The following is a 20363-nucleotide window of genomic DNA, read 5'->3' as shown; positions in this document are numbered from 1 at the left end:
AAGTCGGAGAGAAGGTAGCAGGCGGGGGAAGGACCACAACTCCCGCCCCGGCCCAAAACTCATGGAAGCCGTCCTCCGAGTCCATTACCACGAGGGGATGAGCTAAGAGAGGGTGACCAGTCCTGTAAACGGACGGTGAATAGTTCTAGATTATCAAACACAGAAAACCACCACTGCAAGTCTGCAACCATCCCTGAGGACGGAAGGGGAGGAGGCGGAAGCTTCTCTACGTCTACGGTGTCGAAGGTCCAAACCTACTCCAACGAAGGGAGAGGAGAAAGGGGAAGGGACAGATGCATAGCTGGGCACAATAACAGAAAACCTTATTCCCGATAACCAATAACTGATAATGAAAAACCTTAACGGCGATAACCGATATTCGTTAACTAGAGACACAAATATAGGCGATAACCGATAACCGATACCCGATATAAATCCACAATTCCGATACTAGCTAGCGATAAGTCCGATAGGCGAAAATGATACTATATTGATATTTCAGATAGAACATTGATGAATTAAAATTTTCATTATCTGTATTTTAGAAAACTTACAAAACCTTAAAACCACACGTTGGCACGTACATATGGACAGTAATACTAGAAATGCCTGAACCGGTGTTGTGTTATTTGGCGTCCCCACCGTCAAAAATTGTTTACAAACACTGGTCTCTCGTGAACGGTGCATGCTCAGACCAGCAAGCGTAGACCTGTACAGTCTCACAAAGCTTTTAAACCGTAATTAAGAGTTGCTGGAAGGCTGAATCAGACATATAGTACCACTACCACCATCCTCGCTGTTTTTAGAACGACATTCTGTACGAGTTGTATTTATATATACAGAGTGTACGTCGTTCTAGAAACAGCGAGGATGGTGGTACTGTACGTTTGATTCAGCTTTCCAGCAACTCTTAATGTGTTAAAAAAGCATTGTGAGACTGTACAGGTCTACACTGAATGGTCTGAGCATGCGCAGTTCACGAGAGACCTGTGTTTGTAAACAAAAGCGCCAGCTTTTGACGATGGGACACCAAATAGCACAACACCGGGTGCCTTCAGTATCATGGCATGGTCACAAACGAATATGGAATATCAAATTTGAGGCAGTGAATAATCATTTTTGGGGCAAAGTTAAATGATTTTTCTCTATGATATATTGATTTTTGAGTAGCATAAAAAAATAACCTAGTGTTTTAATTTTCATGATCTAAGTATGAAATCTCATCACCGAAGATATTTCATACCCCGAAGTTTTTTCATACAACACCGGGCCACGCATGCGCAGTAGGGAGACAACGTTTTTATCTGAGAGGTGGAAAAAAGTAGCGATTATCGCTAGTTTGGTTACAAAAGTAACGAAGATACCGATATATATTTAAATAAGTAGCGGATGGTCGATAATCCGATGTTGTTATCAGCGATAAAGTATCGCGATAACTTATCGCGATAACGCCCAGCTATGGACAGATGTCACACTCCCTCAAGCTGGTCAACGGACAGTAAAGAAAAGGTGGGGTCGACGCCCTGACAAACACTAAATTCCGGACACCATTCTCCTGCCCTCAACCCACGAACTGGGAAGAAGGGAGAGGTCAGGGAGGGCGAAGAGGCGTGTCAAAGGAGCCGCGAAGCACAGCATTCCGTCCCGCACTCTGACCAGCAGGCAGAGATGGGTGGTACCGGCGAAGCTCTGGAAGGCATGAAGGAGAACGTCGAACACTCAACTCGTCCTCTCCCACCAACGGAAGAATGGAGAGGGTATCGGGAAGCTCGGCATACCGCCCCACACTCTGACCAACAGGCCGAGATGGAAGGAAGAGATGGAACGGAGAAGCTCTGGAAGGCAAGAAGCGCCGGAACCCATAGATAGCATGACGGCGCCGCGTTCAGGACGACGCGAATTCGTGCCCCGCCCGGTGCCACATGTTCGGATTTTTCAGCCGCCAACGGGTGGCCTAAGACTACCCACATGCTGTCCAGAAGACCATCTATTAACCCGCACTCCAGATTCCAGCATTAAGGATGAGTTCCGGGGGGCAGCATGAGCCAGTGCAAGATGGCGCCACTATAAACTCTTGCCTGCGCCACAACGGGCTGGGGCTGACCATCAGACCCTATTACGAAGGAGTACCGGCGCCACAGGCGAAGACGTAATATATATATATATATATATATATATATATATATATATATATATATATATATATATATATATATATATATATATATATATATATATATATACTACCGACATCATCTAGTATTCTTCTTTGAAGGACTGAATTATTGCTTACCTGAAGAGAAGAATTATTATCAGTGTATCTTACACACCTGCTGGACACATTTAATATTGGAACAGACTCCAGTTGTAAACAGTTGCCTCGAACAGTATTCTGTAAATCCTTATGAACAAACAATTTCTTATATGCAGCAGAAAATTGCCTTACTGTTGGATTATTATTTAAACCTCCCATACCTCTTATCAGGCCAAATAGCAATTCAAAGTTGTCCTGACTTAATATGAATGTCATCAAAAAATTAACGGTGGGTTCTTGAGTACCAACTAAGGTTTCATATAAGTACTGTAGGCTTCTTATGCAGAAGAAAAAAACAAGCAAGCCTGTCTTCCTAATAGATGATTTAATGAGCTTCCCATCTCTTATTTTATCAGCATTATTATGTTGCATGAGGCACTTAATTGAAGCCAGTTGCGTGAAGATTTCTAGAATTCATTATGTCAAACAATGAAGTCTAGGTAGGGCGTAGTTAGGTCAAAGCTAAGCCTAGGTAAGGCTGGGAGAGGTAGACACCTGCTTCCTGCCAACCCCAAGATGGCAGACTTGACTTCACATTTCTGCACCGCACGCAGCCTGCTCTTAATCCCACCTCCATGATTGTAACCTAATTTTCACCCTTCCTGACTCTAACTGACCTTTCATAAACAAAAATGCCAGGAATATATTTCTTAAGTTATGTATTTTGGATAAGTTGTATCACGTCATTCACCAGAATGAGTTTAAACTTTCTTCTCTAAAGTGTAATTGAAAACTTATTGAACCCTTCAAAGGAACACTTCTTCAATGGAAACCCCTGATTTTTTTTGTTTTCCTAATTTTCATATTTCAGTTCACTAAAATAATGGTATTGCTCCTTGTTAATTTCAGTCTTGTTCTCCAAAGTGTAAAAATAGTCCTATTTTGGGAGGCTTTGGTACCTGCCCCCTCTAAACCCCAGGAATGCTGAACTTAAATGTGTTATTTCCATGCTCATGTTAGTAGTAACCGATCAATATTATCAAACCTTTCGTTCCTAAAAGTGTAAATGTGAACCTGTGCGCTCCCTAACAACTGTAGCAGTTGACTTGTGCACAGTGAAGTGGCTCGAGTTGTCACCTTTGGGGGAAGATATAATTTTCCTTGATGCTTGCCGTCCACGAAACTTTCGTGAATAATGGAAGTATACAATACTTATATTAATAATTACTCTCAGCATAGTGTGGAGGAAGCTCATTAATGATTTTGTCCAATAGGCAATTGAATATATCCCCATCATCGATCACATAAACTGCACATTAAATATGGAAGCTAAAGGAGTACCTTCATAGAGAACAACTTTTTCGAAAACCACCTCGGAGCGATAAAGTCGCCACTAATACCATTAACCCAGCTTGTTGTTGTTGTTGATGTTTTTCTAATGACACCTCTCCGCAGCGACCGAGATGACAGTGTCTTCTCTTCCTTCTTTTTATTTTATCTGTCTCTGTCCCTCCTTCTCTTCTCTCTTCTCTCCTCTCTCTTCTCCTCTTCTTCTCTCCTCTCCTTTTCTCCTCTTCTTCTCTCCTCTCCTTTTCTCCTCTTCTCTCCTTGTCTCCTCTCTCCTCTTCTTTTCTCCTGTATCCTCTCCTCTCCTCCCCTCTATTCTTCCTCTCCTCTCCTCCTTCTCTCTCTCTCTCTCTCTCTCTCTCTCTCTCTCTCTCTCTCTCTCTCTCTCTCTCTCTCTCTCTCTCTCTCTCTTCTTCCTCATTGCTCTCCTCTTCGACTCTCTCTCTCTCTCTCTCTCTCTCTCTCTCTCTCTCTCTCTCTCTCTCTCTCTCTCTCTCTCTCTCTCTCTCTCTCTCTCTCTCTCTCTCTCTCTCTCTCTCTCTCTCTCTCTCTCTTTCTCTCTCTCTCTCTCTCTCTCTCTCTCTCTCTCTCTTCTCTCTCTCTCCTCCTGCTCCCCTCTTCGACTCTCTCTCTCTCTCTCTCTCTCTCTCTCTCTCTCTCTCTCTCTCTCTCTCTCTCTCTCTCTCTCTCTCTCTCTCTCTCTCTGTATGTGTAATGCAACCTAGGGTAAGGAAGCAACAAAACATTTTACCAAAATATTTTTTTTCCATTCATTACAAAATTGACGACTGACTCGATAATAATAAGAGAAGTTGCACTAATGCCTCTGTAATGAAACCTAAGGTGAGGCAGCAGCAAGACAGTCAGGAGGCGTTGTTCATTCATTACGAAGGTGACGACTGGCTGGAATGACGATCACATCGGGGACGCTCAGCCCATTAGCATCTTATCTGAACGAGGTATTTCTCTTAAGTATCGTGGTATTTTTTTAATGATTATCAATATCGTCTTTTCAACAACAACACTCACATAGGTCTGTGTCTTCAATGAATGTTAGTAAGAAAAATGAAAAAAAAAATATACATAATGGACAGTATCATTTAAACAGTCAGTACACTGTTTTATTATTTATACTTGAAGCCTTCCATAAAGCAGCATTGAAAATTTCATCAGTTAAAAGTAACATTAATCCCCATGCACTTGTGTAAAAAAAAAAAAAAAAAAAAAAACAATCTGAAATGTCCAAGGGTGGATATCGACATGTGAAACATGATAACAGTTCCTTTACTTTGGCAAGTCTTAGACATCAACTGTCACTGAAATAGACAAGGTGGCTGTATATCAGGTAAGGACAACAACAATTTCCACCAAGATAACATCTCGTTGAGAAAAGCGGCTGGCCGCTGCAATAACTTACTTTACTGGCGATGAAGACCGGCAGAAAGACCCAGCTCATGAGTTGCAACAGGATGATGGACTGTAAGAGATAATAATGTATAAGTATACTTGTCAAAATAGATCTGAGAAGGGTATAATGAGAGATGGTAGAGGAAATTGAGGGTAATAATTCTGATGTGAGCACAACAGAGGTCCTTCTCTCACACTGCGTCCTTGCTCCTAAAACAGTAAACTAAAAGGCCATAGATATGGACTTGTCTATATTGCATTTTGCTCGTGACCTTTGTCAATTGTCACATTTGCCCTGAGGGAAACCGCTAGTGACTTGCGCACACTCTGAGTTAACTCCATTGTGAGAAAATTTACAGTTGAATGAGAAGGAAGTTCCACCTAAATCAAAAGGAGTGAGTTAACTGTTAAGCTCCCCGAGCTTTACGCACACTCAAAAAACTATCGTTACACATTCAGCACGATACAAACTGACACCAAGGACGAAGCCATTGAGAACAGGCTACTCATGTTGGTATGACTGCGTGTGTTGGGTGTGGGTTCACTTGCCTGAACCAAGTGAGCGGGACTCGTAAATGAAGCAGTAGAATTTGAGCTGGCACAGTAACGCTTCATGAAACACACAGGTGGAGTCTTAGTCGAAGTTAATTGATATGTGTTCTTTGTAGCTGCAATATTGTAGTGTTTGGGGTCATAAAGCTAATAATTTCAACACCTCACACACAAGTGAAGAGTTAAAATTTCGTCCATTTAGGAGACAATATGATAAACACCTTGCAGTGATGAGTCACTCAGGATTCGGGTATTAGAGTGAATCCCACTGATCGATCACCACTGAGTCAAGGAGGTTACGCAAAACTTAGCTAACTCTTATGATAGATTTATAGTGGATTATAAACTTGACTTATCGTCCAAATCATCAGCTCTCCTCCTCCTACTGATAGTCTTCTACCACTTAAATTCCGTCGTGATGTTGCCTCTCTTTCTATCTTCTATCGCTATTTTTACGCTGACTGCTCTTATGAACTTGCTAACTGCATGCCTGCCCCGCTCCCGTGGCCCCGCTGCACACGACTTTCAACTCATGATCATCCCTTTACTGACCAAAAACCTTATACAAGAGTTAACCAGCATCTTCACTCTTTCATCCCTCACGCTGGTAAACTCTGGAACAATCTTCCTTCACCTGTATTTCCTCCTGCCTACGACTTGAACTCTTTCAAAAGGAGGGTATCAGGACACCTCTCCTCCCGAAATTGACCTCTCTTTCGGCCACCTCTTTTGATTTTCTTTTTAGGAGCAACAAGTAGCGGGCTTTTTTTTAAATATTGTGTCCTTTTTGTGCCCTTGAGCTGTCTCCTTTGTTGTAAAAAAAAATAGTAAGATAACGTTGGCATTGGTTTCACTTGTATAACATGCACTACTCGAGTCACGGTATTCGCTTGTCTCGAAACAATCATGGAATGCACCCAATAAGATTAATTCTCTAATAATTCTCGGCGAGTCATTATACCAACATGTTAGACAAATCAACTCCTGCATGCAAGCTATTTAATAAATTACTCTTCTCCAGAGACGGCTAATTTCGGCAATTCAAAACGCCCGCACCAAATTCCTTATTCGTCAACTTAAAAAGCGCGCAAAGTTCCTACATTTTATTAGGCAATGAGGCAGCACAAGAGAGAAGGGTAGCTCAGAAGTAGATTGAAACAACTTGTAGAAGTACATGCAACTCTGTTTAAACTTTATCTTTCTTACCAGCAATGCGTTGCAATTTGAAGCTATGTTTTTTTTCCCAGATGCCCACAACTTGTTCATGAAAGAAAAGACACGTTCAGTGGAAGCATTAGTTCCAGGATGGCACATTATGAACTGAATATCTCTGACATGCGTTGATGGTTGTTTTTGTCTTTGACATGGGAGAATACTTCTACCCACCGCTGTCACGTATATCATACGAGCATTATTATTTAATAATTAGTGAATATAAAGCTTAAACAAGTGGCACTCAAATCATTCAGTTAACATTATGGTGATATCTGGTATCTCAGTGTATCCCTTCCTCTCTATCCCTCCCCTACGGGGTCCTGTCCTGCCCCCCCCAGCAGAGCTGAGGTGGTGGGGGTGTTCGCACTCTTACCAACCCTGCCGAGACTACCGGGTTGCTCAGTGTGAAATTGTCTGACCCCACTGTAACGATAGTTTTTCGAGTGTGTGTACCTCTGACAAAGAGTAATAGAATTGATCAATACTAATTTAGTACTTGGCTTAGTCACAAAGCGTAGGAAGGTGCGGTTGATTAATTGAGTGACTGGACTACAATCATGGCGCCGCAGCTGCACCGATCATATGGTCCCGAATAAAATGACCTCGTATAAAATCGTAAAATTAAAAGCAGTTAAAAATCGTATAATTATAAAAAGTTTAAGTGCTAAATATAAATTCTAAAACCATTATAAAATAAACCGCCATTGGTTGTAAACCTTTATTGCATATGGAGGATACCAACCCCATGAAGGTAGTCTATGGCCTCATATCCCGGGGAGAGTGCATTCTCCCCTAGAACCAGAGAGAGATCCCCGTCGAAGGGGTTGTCGTGGTGACGAAACTTGAATCGAGGTAGGCGGCACCACCAACCGTAGGGCTCGATGTCTGCTGACCATGTGGACCAAGTGCTCCCCCGTCATCACTATAATAGTAGAGAAGGCCTACTGGTGATATTGCCTGCGCCCGCCCTTTTACCACCAAATGCAGGGCTATTGTCTCCCTACGTGTTTGCCGTGCGTGGCGTACCGTACACTACCCGTGCTCTCTCATCTGGGAGTTGAGTCCACCGCGGGGCGGGATGTACATAAGAACATAATACCGCAGGAGTCTACAAGAGGCCGGTAGGCCTGTACGAGGCAGCTCCTTTGAGCCTAAGCTCCCGTGTATCTAACCCCACCTAATATCGCTGTCCATGAATTTATCTAGTCTATTTTTGAATGTGACAATTGTATTGGCACTCACCACATGACTGCTAAGCCTATTCCACTCATCCACCACCCTGTTAGTAAACCAATTTTTGCCTATGTCCCTGTTGAATCTGAATTTATCCAGTTTAAACCCGTTACTTCGTGTCCTACCCGGTTCTCTTACCAACAAAACCTTATGAATGTCTCCCTTATTAAAGCCCTTCATCCATTTATAAACCTCGATCATGTCTCCACGCACCCTTCGCCTTTCTAGAGAATGCAAGTTTAACTGTTTGAGTCTTCCCTCGTATGGCAAGTTTCTCAACCCCTGAATCATCTTAGTCATTCTCCTTTGCACCGATTCTAACATTTTGATATCCATTCTATAGTAAGGTGACCAGAACTGAACCGCATAGTCAAGATGAGGTCTAACTAATGCTAAATATAGTTTGAGGAAGACTTCGGGGCTTCTGTTGCTTACGCTCCTTGAAATAAATCCCAGTACCCTATTAGCTCGATTTCTAGCTTGAATGCATTGTGCCCTTGGACGGAGATCAGAGCTTACTAAGACCCCTAAATCCCTCTCGCACCCAGACCTACTTATGAGAGTGTCATTTAAGCAATAGTTGTGTGAGGGGTTGTTCCTACCTACACTCAGAATACTGCACTTCCCTACATTGAACTCCATCTGCCATTTATCCGCCCAGTCATATAATCTGTTGAGTTCACCTTGGAGAATACTAGCGTCCTGATCCGACTCAATTACTCTACCGATCTTGGTATCATCTGCAAATTTACTAACATCACTACTAATTCCTGTATCTAAGTCATTGATATAAATAATAAACAAAAGTGGACCTAACACCGAACCTTGTGGGACCCCACTCGTAACACATCCCCAGTCAGATCTTTTACCATTGATTTGCACTCTTTGCTTCCTATTGCTAAGCCACGCCTTGACCCAGTTCAAAACTTTACCCTCTACTCCGTGAGCCTGTAATTTAAGCAACAGTCATCGGTGAGGAACTTTGTCAAACGCTTTACTAAAATCAAGATAGATTACATCATAATTTTCATCTCTGTCAACCGCCTCAAATACTTTATTGTAGAAGGACAAGAGATTGGTGAGGCATGACCTACCTTTTGTGAACCCATGCTGCGAGTCGTGAATTAAGCTATGTTTCTCTAAATGCTCCCGAATGTTCCTGGCTATTATGGACTCCAGCATCTTCCCCATAACCGATGTTAAGCTAATTGGGCGATAGTTTGAAGCAACTGACCTGTCCCCCTTTTTAAAAATCGGCGTCACATTAGCTACTTTCCATAGGCTCGGCACATAGCCAGTATTTACCGACATCTTAAAGATGTCGGTTAGTGGGTCACTGATTATATCACCTAACTCCTTTAATATCCTCGGAAATATCCCGTCAGGACCTGGCGACTTGTTCTTCTTAAGCTTATCTATCTCATCCTGAACTACTTGCCTGGTAATGATTATATCCCTCAATTTATCGCCATCCCCGCCCTCGTACACCTGAACTCTTTCCGGTATAGTCGTTCGATCCTCCTGTGTGAAGACTGAAAGGAAGTAGTCGTTCAACAATGTGCTCATATTTTCGTAATTTTCTACTAGCTCCCCTGTGTTTGTTTTCAGCGGTCCAATTTTCTCCCGTGTTTTAGTTCTATACATCTGAAAGAAGCCCTTAGGATTACTTTTCGCCTCATTTGCTACTTTGATCTCATAGTTCATTTTTGCTATCCTGGTGTTTTTCTTAACTAATCTAGATAGTTCGACGTACCGGCCCCTGAGATGTGTTTCCCCATTCTTTATTTTCTGATAAATTACCTTCTTTAACCCAATCTCGTGTTTTAGTCCACGAGTCATCCACTTAGGATCATTGTTTTCTTTTCTAAGTGTTCGCTGTGGTATATGCTGTTCTTGCCCCTCTACTATTACTCTAACTAAATTATTGTAAGACATTTCTACCTGGTTCTCCTGGCTCTCCAATCCGCAGTTTTGGCCCTCATGAATCCCTAAATTATCCCAGTTTACCCCTTCAAGATGTCTTCGAAGCCCCTCGTAGTTTGCTCTTCTAAAATCTGGCACTAACACTGGGTTTGGTTCGCGGGTTACCGCCCAGTCTAAGCTAAAACGAACCGTTCTGTGATCACTATTTCCTAACTCTCCGCCCACCTCCAACTCACGTAGCAAGTTCCCATTATTGGTTAGGACTAAGTCTAATATGTTATCTCCTCTGGTAGGCTCAGTAACTACCTCCTTAAGGAAATTATCTTGTATAACTTCAAGAAAGTCCTCGGCTTCCAGGTCACCCACTAGATCTTCCCAGTCTATATTCCTATAATTAAAGTCCCCCATTACGCAGATATTTCTACTCATACTCGCCCTGCCAATCTCCTGTAGTAATATACTCGTGTCCTGCCTGTTAAGGTTGGGTGGCCTGTATATAACTCCTAGAGTTAGTTTTTCTTTCCCTTTGTAAACGTCCACCCAAACTGATTCTGAATCCATGTTAGTTTTGACTGAATTGTTAACTAAACATTTAAGTGAGTCTTTAACATATAGCGCAACTCAAACATATAGCGCAACTCCACCTCCCTTGGTAAGCAACACGCTCCTTTGGTAGGAGGGTCGGGGTAAGACGGGTGGTTCAGTGTGGCCCCGCTGAATCAATCGGCTGTTCATGTGTTGGCTAGGCTCAAGCGGTCACATTCGAGTGGGCGATCGCAACGGTCCCGCGGCCGCCGTTAAAGGCATGGCAGTGCACGTGTATACTTTCCCATTACCCCTGGGGCTGTTGGGTGCGGTCTGGCCCCAACATCCAGCCTCCCCTTGTTGGGCTCCGTGGTGGGTGGGAGTGTGAGGAAGTTAATCAAAATCACTAGTGCATGAGTACTACCACTCCACTGCCCCGGCCTGCCTCCCTTCCTGACGTCCGCCTGTTCCCCGATTCTTCTAAAGTCTAAACGGTCCTCTCTCATCGTCACCTTGGAGGCTTCCACGGCTCCTGGTGGTGCCTCTGGAAAGTCCCTAACCCCTAAAGGGTTTGCCCAAGACAAGTCCGTGAGACAAAAATGTCCACGGGATAGTTCACGTAAATCTGTAAACTCTCAATTCTCCCAAGTAAAAGTCATGTCCGGCATGTATGAACCTGTTTTATATGAGAAGTACATTGTAGTTAAGTTTGTGGATGGCTGTTCGATAAACGAACTGGATATTTTTGAAGTACACCGTTTCCTGATCAAGGTGTGTGGCCGTGAGCTCAAGATAATGCAACAAGGGGACGGGAGCTTACTGATTGAAGTATCGTCACCTGAAGAGAGCTCAAATCTCCGCGCCCTTACCTCTGTTCCTGGTGCATAAGTGTCCTGCTCTCCACATGCCACCATGAACCAATCTCGGATCGTTGTCTTTTCACAAGGCCTTCCCCGCTTTTCAGAAGAGATACTGTTAGGCGAGCTCAAAAACTACGATGTGGGTTCAGTACGCCGTGTGCAACGAAAGGTAGACGAAATTCTCACATTTACACCGACCTTATTTATTACTTCCAACCGATTAGTACTGCCCAAGACCGGCAGGTCTAGGGACTTGGGTCTTGGGTAATGTGAAGCCCATGTCCCCAACCCCAGAAGATGCTTCTATTATCAAGCGTATGGTCACGTCACCAAGACCTGTCGACGCTTGAAAAACGGCTTTGCAAAAATATGTGTGTCCTGTGGTATGGAATAACCCCTGTGACGACTGCCCTGGCCCTGTACGGTGTTACCACAATGGTGAGCCTCACCCTGCCTCATCAAAGGATTGTGAGCGCTTCCTCTTTGAAAGGGAAGTAATCAATATACGCAACCAGGATAGGGTGCTCTTTGCTGAGGCGAAACAACTTTCCCTGACAAAGATGTCTATCCCGGGAATGACATATGCCACTCCCCATCGCCATTCTACCACTGCCAAGTCGGTTCCCCACACAACCTCAATTTATGCCTGATTAGGCGCCTCATCCCCTCAGATGCCTGCTGATGGCCGCAGTGAGCCCCGTCATTAGAAGCGCACGCGCAGTAAGGAGTCCCTTGGGGACACTCCTCCTGCTAAAGTGCCTTTTCCAGCGCCCGCTTCTTGGTTGCGAGAAGAATCCCGGGTGCCGGCTGCGGCCGCCACCCCTGCACCAGTGGCCCCGGCTGACCCTCGGCCGGTGACAGCTGCTGCCCGAGGTCATGGTGCGGCTTTACCGGCGCCCGTGTCCTCCGCTTCCGCACAGTCTGTGCCGGTGGCTCCACCCGTGATTCCCTCCCTTGCCGCTTCGTCGGAGTGGCGGAAGGTTTGGGGGGGGAGGGTAAGGAAGCCACCGGCAGGACCAGGAGGCAGGGATAAATTAGGTCTTCCTTGGCCTGTCACATCGGCCATTGAGCCGAAAAAGAACACACTAACGCGGGGGCCAACCCTCCAGTGAAAGCCCGGTGTTAAGGCAGAGAGGTGTATCTCCCGGGGACGCCCTGAATAAACAAAATTAAGATTCAAGATCGTTCAGTGGAACTGCATCGGGTTGCGAGGAAGCAAGGAGGAACTCCAACTACTAATTAAAGACTCCCAGCCACAGTGTATAGACCTCTGCATACTGAACACCGGCCACCCAACACACTACCACATGCAAACTGACACTCAGTAATTACTGACCTCTCACTCAGTTTTCTCGATGCATACCGGAACTTCAGGTGGGAAATATCAGAGGATCTACATGGCAGCGACCACTACCCAATCTTCATCTCCCATTCCACTTTCCAACAGTCACCTCGATTACCGCGTTGGAAATTAGATCGAGCACACTGGAAACTTTTTTGAACTATGGCTCACACGGAGACAACAATTGCTGACTTTGATATAACTGAGGGTGCAGTTACATTTTTCACGGCGCACAGTCACCTGGCGGGAGAACCTAAAATCCCACAGACAACGGGAAATACATTACGTCGGTCTGTGCCATGGTGGTCTGATGAGTGCAAGAGGCACTGGCTGGGGTTGGGGACATAGGGCTTCACATTAAGATTTAGCCAGGTCATCTTGACAGTTTGGGGCAGTATTAATCGGTTGAAAGAAGGAACAGGGTTGGTGTAGGTGTGAGTAATCCGTCTACTTTTCGTTAAACTCGTCGCACTAATGTCACTTCTTAGTGTTTGAGTTCGTTCACCAACCTCTTTTCTGAGTAACAGAGAAGGTCCCGTGAAAAGACAACTCCCCGAGATTGGTTCAAGGTGGCATTGGAAAAAAGACACTGATGCACCAGGGACAGAGGTAAGGGCGCGGAGCTTTGAACTCTCTTCATGTGACGAAACTTCAACCAACAGGCTACCGTTCCGTTGTGGCATGATATTGGGCTCACGGCCACAAGCCGTGACCAGACAGCGATGTCCTTAAAAAAATATCGAGTTCATTTATCGAACAGCCATCCATAGACTTGACAACAATGTACCTATGAAATGAAACAGGCTCATATATGCCAGACATATCTTCTATTTGGGAGACTGAGGAGCCCCCAGGTTTACGTGAACTTACTGAACTATTCCGTTGACCTTTTTGTCGCATGGGCTTGTCTTGGGCAGACCTTCTATGGGTTAAGGACTTTCCAGAGGCACAACCAAGAGCCGTGAAAGGCTCCAAGTTGGCGATGAGAGAGGACCGTGTGGGAGTTTCTGAGGACGGGCGGACGTCAGGAAGAGAGGCAGGCCGGGGCAGTGTATTTATATCCATACACAGTGTATTTATACCCATCCACACCCACAACGGAGACCAACAAGGGGAGGCTGGATGTTGGGGCCAGACCGCACCCAGCAGCCCCAGGGGTAATGGGGAAGTATACGCAGCCACTGCCAGGCGATTAACGGCGGCCGCAGGACCGTTGTGATCGCTTACCCGGCAGTGACCGCTTGACCCTAGCCAAAGCATGACCATCCGATTGATTCAGCACGCCCACAGTGAATCACCCGTCTTACCCCAACCCTCCCACCAAAGAAGCGTGTTGCCCACCGAGGGGAACTACACCCCGCCCCGCGGTGGACTCAACTCCCAGGTGAGAGGGCACGGGGAGTGTACGGGACTCCACGCACGGCAAACACGTGGGGAGACAATAGCCCTGCTCTAGGTGGTAAAAAGACGTGCGCAGGCAACATCACCAGTAGGCCTCCTCTACCGGTGATGACGGGGGAGCACTTAGTCCACGAGGTCTGTGGACATCGAGCCCCATCGAGGTAGGTAAGCCACCACGATAGGTGGTGCCGCCGACCACGCTTGAGCCCCGTCACCACGACAAAGTGACTCCTCTTCGACGGGGAGCGTATGAGTGGATTGGTGAGTTTGTTATGGAAAGATCGTTGATGAATAACAGGAAGCGAGTGGGTGATAGGACAAAGTCCTGTGGAACACCATTGTTGATAGGTTTAGGGGAAGAACAGTGACCGTCTACCACAGCAGAAATATTACGTCCGGAAAGGAAACTGGAGATAAAGGAACATAGAGAAGGATAGAGTCCAAAAGAGGGCAATTTAGAAAACAGAGCTGTGCCATGGCGTCTCTCCTGTTCTTCCATGTGCCGGCGTACTTTAGGAGGTCTAGTGCCGCGTAGAGACACAGCAGCAAATGCACTGGTTATGACGTCGGCGGCTTCGCCGCTCCCTCATTTTATTTTATTTTGTTATTTTTTTTTACATTGCGGCCTATTGCGCCGGTAGGCTTCTTCCCGGTGGATCCTGATGGTCGGTTCAAGGCTTCTTTCCGGTGGGTCCTGATGGTCGGCCCAGCCCGTCCTGGCGCAGGCGAATGTTTATAGTGGCGCCATCTTGCATTGGCTCATGCTGCCCTCCCGGAGCTCATCTTTGATCCTAGAATCTAGAGTCCGGGTTGATAGGTGGTCTTCTGGACAGCATGTGGGTAGTTTTAAGCCACTCGGCGGCGGCTGAAAAATCCCAGCTTGGTGGCACCGGGCGGGGATTGAACTCTCGTCCTCCTGAACACGGAGCCGTTACTCTGACGACTCAGCCATCGCCTCCCCCTAATATTATGTCACTGTTCATGTTCAGTGCAGGTGGCGGCCTTATGGAAAACTTTCCTCATATTCTGTCCACCGTTTTCTACGCCTGCGTCATTTGTGTTTTTGAATTAAGTGAGGATCCATGACCGGTAAATGATGATTGTCGTGCTTCTTCCACAGTCCGCCGTGCTTGTGCTCGGCGGACGGTGGTGGCTGCCGCTGCAGTCCAACTGTCAACAGGTGCCTCTAGATCACCCCCCTTATCAAGTCTTTTAGTTGACGCAGGAGTGCCACCCTTGGACTTACATAGAGACGGACTCCTAACTAAATTCTAGTACAGACCACAACGCCAACCTAACAACCCTGCATACACCGCTGCTTTAGAAAACAATATAGATATGATATATAGAAACAAATCTCTCCTTCCTCGCCCCTTTGGTTTCCGTGTCCGGAATGTCATTGGGGATCTTTCACTACCCTACTCCCCTATAGCAGTTTACCAAGTACCCCTCCTCACACCCAACTACACATTTCTGCTCGTACTTCAACCTCAACAAAGCAAGCATCTCAGCGGGAACTGCTCGACAGCTGTTCCTGTCCCACATTGCTAGACACGTCACGTCTGTACCAGTATACACCGACGGGTTCAAATCCGATGCAGGCGTTGGATTGGGAGCTCTCTTTCCAGACTTTTCCCGTTCTGGAATATTACCTGCCCTAGCCTCAATTTTTGCCGCAGAACTATCTGCCATTCTTTTAGCAACTCGCACCTTCTTCACTTTGCCTGTTGATACTTTTCCTCTCTATTCTGCCTCACAGGCAGCCCTGTCCGCAATAGAAGATTTTAGGAGCACCCACCCTACCGTTTTAAATATTTTCAGCTGGCTAGTTCTAGCAAAAAGGCTTGGGCATCAGGTGACCTTCTGTTGGGTACCTGCCCACGTCCCTGTGCGTGGTAATGAGGAGGCTGATGAGGTGGCGCGGGCCGCTGCTTCTCGCCCTCCCTCACAGTGCGCTCTTCTATTTAGGGACTTACATCCCAGCATGCGGTCTGCACTCCAGAGGGTGTGACAGCGCAGGTGGGCGGCTGTGATTGCCACGACAATGATGGGGGAAGTCACAGCCAGGGCTGTGCGTCCCTGGTCGTATTCGTATTCCCATATAAGAATATTAGAAGTCGTAAGAGGGAGACTGTCCTGGCCCGCCTTAGGGTGGGTCACACTAGATACACACATGGCTTCCTCATGTCCCGGGGAGTTCAGCCCTACTGTGATGACTGTTTGGTCCCCCTGACTGTTCGGACTTGCTGGTCGAGTGCCCCAGTCTGGGGGACCTGCGAGAGCAGTACCTCCCCCGGTGTCGGGGCGGAGATGGGAGTTTTTCTCTCTCTTTGGTGCTATGGAAGAATGCACTCTACCCGGGACATGACGTCTATGGCTTCCTACAGGAGGTTGGCGCCCTCAACCTATAGGTTTTATTAACCTTTTATTGTTTTTTTTTTTACTGTTTTTATTTTTTTACCGGTTTTATATAGTTTCATAATATTTTATTCTATAAGATTCACCGTCATATGACCCCGCAGTTGAGGCGCCAAGACAGAACGCCTCAATAATTACCATCATCATCACTCATACGCTGACGACTCCACTCTGCACTTCTTTCAACAGAAGACCCTCTCAACAGGAATTACAAGACTCCAGACTGGAGTCTGCAGAAAGCTTAACCTCAGACTTTGCTATCATTTCCGATTGAGCTAAAAGGAATTTTGTGTTCTTCAATGCCTCAAAAAACAACTTTCTCCACCTATCAATTCGACACAATCTTCCAAACACCTATCCCCTATTCTTCAACAATACTCACCTGTCACCTTCTTAAACACTAAACAACCTCGGTCTATCCTTAACTCAAAATCTTAACTGGACACTTCACATCTATTCTCTCACTGAATCAGCTTCCTCGAGGTTGGGCGTTCTGTATCGTCTCCGCCAATTCTGCTCCTCCGCACAGTTGCTATCCATATACAGGAACCTTGTCCGCCCTCGTATGCATCTCATGTGTGGAGGGGTTCCACTCACACAGCTCTCATGGGCAGAGTGGAGTCTAAGGCTCTTCGTCTCATCAGGTCTCCTCCTCTTACTGATTGTCTTCTACCTCTTATATTCCGCCGCCATATTGCCTCTGTATCGTCTAGCGATATTTTCGCGCGGACTGCTCTTCTGAACTTGCTAACTGCATACGCCTCCCCTCCCGCGGCCCCGCCGCACACGATTTTCTATTTAAGGTCATCTCTTTACTCTCCAATCCCTTACGCACGAGTTAACCAGCATCTTCACTCTTTCATTCTTCTAGCATGTAAACTCTAGAACAATCTTCCTTCATCTGTATTTCCTTCTGCCTACGACTTGAACTTTTTCATGAGGAGGTTGTCATTACACCTCTCCTCCCAAAATTGACCTATCTTTCGGCCTTTCCTCTTAGCTTTTTGTAAGAACAGGGAATAGCGTTTTTTTTTCATTATTGTTTCCTTTTTATTGCCCTTGAGCTGTCCCCTTCGCTGTAAAAAAAAAAGTTAAAGGTTATTACATGGCGGCCATCTTGAATTGGCTAGAAGGCAACCTTCTAGTATCTTGCGGAAGTGGCTCCCATAAAATAAAAAAAAGTGATATAAGGCGATGGATGGCACACAAAAGAAACGGTGTTTTTCTCCGGCATGTCCACTTTCATCTAAAACCTGGCCTTAAGCCCTCTGACTAGTGGTCTTTCGTCGATGGGCGGATCAACATCCACCACCTGCAACCCAGCAACTTGAAGCTGCCCGGTTTAATGGTCCGCCGTGTACACACACTCAAAAAACTATCGTTACAGTGGGGTCCGACGAATTTCACACTGAGCAACCCGGTGATCTCGGCAGGATTGATAAGAGTGCGATCACCCCCACCACCTCAGCTCTGCTGAGGGCATCAGTACAGGACACCCGTAAGGGAGGGATAGAGAGGAAGGGAGATACTGAGATATCAGATATTACCATAATATTAACGGAGTGATTTGAGTGCCACTTGTTTAAGCTTTATATTCACTAATTATTAAACAATAATGCTCATATGATATACGTGACAGCGGTGGGTAGAAGTATGTTCCCATGTCAAAGACAAAAACAACCATCAACGCATGTCAGATATAGTTCAGCTCATAATGTGCCATCCTGGAACTAATGCTGCCACTGAACGTGTCTTTTCTTTCATGAACAAGTTGTGGGGATCTGAAAAAAACACAACTTCAAATTGCAATGCTACAAGCATCGCTGGTAAGGAAGATAAAGTTTCAGAGTTGCATGGACTTCTACAGGTTGTTTCAATCTACTCCTGGGCTACCCTTCTCTCTTGTGCTGCCTCATTGCCTAATAAAAAGTGAGAACTTTGCGCGGTTTTTAAGTTGACGAATAAGGAATTTGGCGAGGGCGTTTTGAATTGCCGAAATTAGCCGTCTCTGGAGAAGAGTAGTTTATTAAATAGCTTGCATGCAGGAGTTGATTTGTCTAACATGTTGGTATAATGACTCGTCGAGAATTATTAGAGAATTAATCTTATTGGGTGCATTCCATGATTGTTTCGAGACAGCGAATACTGCGACCCGAGTAGTGAATGCTACACTAGTGAAACCATTTCCAATGTTATCTTTCAATTTGGGTGATGTCAAGTTTATAATCCACTATAAATCTATCATAAGGTTCGCTAAGTTTTACGTAACCTCAGCTCAGTGAAGCCATATGTGGCGATCAGTCAGTGGGATTCACTCAGATATCCAAATCCTGAGTGACTAATCACCGCAAGGTGTTTATCATATTGTCTCCTAAATGGACGAAATTTTAATTATTCACTTGTGCTCCAAACACTACAATAGTATAGCTACATAGCACAGATTAAGTGACTTCGACTAAGACTCCACCTGTGTGTTTCATGAAGCGTTACTGTGCCAGCTCAAATTCTACTGCTTCATTTACGAGTCCCGCTCACTTGGTTCAGGCAAGTGAACCCACACCCAACACACGCAGTGATACCAACATGAGTAGCCTGTTCTCAATGGCTTCGTCCTTGGTGTCAGTTTGTATCGTGCTGAATGTGTAACGATAGTTTTTTGAGTGTGTGTACAACTACACAAAGTACTCAGCCCAGCGAGCCCTCTTCCCATCCATGTCCAAAACGTATAAAAGATAATGATAAGGAGTAAGTTAAGATGGAAAGCCCTCCAGTAGAAAACCTCTTGCGCAATACTTCCGGGTGATAAGAGAGAAGTTTGCAGTTGATAGGAGCTGAGAAACTGTTTGAAAAGATTATAAAAAAGAAAGTCTATAGGACAGAAGTGTGAAAATATATCTCGTCACCATTTTTCAGGCACATGTTGTATGTACGCGTACCCCCAAAAAGAATGAAAAATATTGAAAGGCTGAGACGAAAGTAGTTTGACCAAGCAATGTGTCAGCGCAGAAGGACAATTTTTAACGGGAATAAGAGGAACTCCATCGATTCCATAACCCTTCTGATGTTTTGGTCAAAGAAGACATGTAAAATATAATTCGTAAGAATTTTAATAACAGGTACTGTGAAATCAGAAGGGGTATGAGTAAAGGAAATATGTATGCCCTAAATCGTACAAGGTGGAATTTTCGGTATAAGTTTGATCAAATAGTTTTTGAAAAAAAAAGTAAATCCTCAGTTCATCTTGGCAAGCTGAAGCGTTATGCCAAAGTCACTGCTTCCTCAGTGGTTCCAGGGACAGAACAGGTGCGTTAGGACTGAAAACGGAAATAAGGTGATGGTTGGAGGAGCACAAAGGAAAGTAAGGTGTAACAGATTAAGTTAAGGATGAGAGGTTATAAAAAGGTCTAGAGCATGGCTACTCAACTGGCGGCCTGTGGTCCGAATCGGAACCTTCTGAGTGTTGGAGCTGAACCTCTGGCTCCAGGAGACGAAATTTAATGACATGAAGGTCCTGGCGATGGATTCTTGCTAGAGTATTTTCTCGACTGACTGGAGGGCCTATAGTCAGTCAAGAAAATACTCTTACAGGGATCCATCGCCAGAACCTTTATGTTATTTGATTATATTTTTCTTCTCCTGGAGCCTGGGGTTCAGCTACGTACAATATTCATCCGGACCTCAGCATACGTTTGCTCATAATAGTTGAGTAGCCCTGCTCTAGAGAGTCGGGCATGTACCCAATGCTGTCAGTGTTACGAATAGGGTACTCAACCAACTTCTCTTGATCAGCATAGCAATGTTCTTGGCTTTCTCACCATGCTAGTCAGTGAAAAAGAATTCAAGACAATTTTTTTGTACGCATTGAAATCACCAATGATGGTGATTT

The 20363-nt window shown here is 45.2% G+C and overlaps 1 protein-coding gene across 1 annotated transcript in view; it reads right to left on the bottom strand.

Moving 5' to 3' along the window:
- Positions 1-20363, bottom strand: part of LOC126986883 (sodium/glucose cotransporter 5-like) — a 141619-nt gene that overhangs the window by 79483 nt on the left and 41773 nt on the right. Inside the window, exon 4 of the mRNA XM_050843358.1 lies at positions 5019-5078. Coding sequence (XP_050699315.1) covers positions 5019-5078 — 60 coding nt within the window. The remainder of the gene's footprint in view (positions 1-5018; positions 5079-20363) is intronic.

The sequence above is a fragment of the Eriocheir sinensis genome, chromosome 6 (assembly GCF_024679095.1).
Source record: "Eriocheir sinensis breed Jianghai 21 chromosome 6, ASM2467909v1, whole genome shotgun sequence".
Lineage (NCBI taxonomy): Eukaryota > Metazoa > Arthropoda > Malacostraca > Decapoda > Varunidae > Eriocheir > Eriocheir sinensis.
This window is presented reverse-complemented; position numbering and strand designations above follow the sequence as displayed.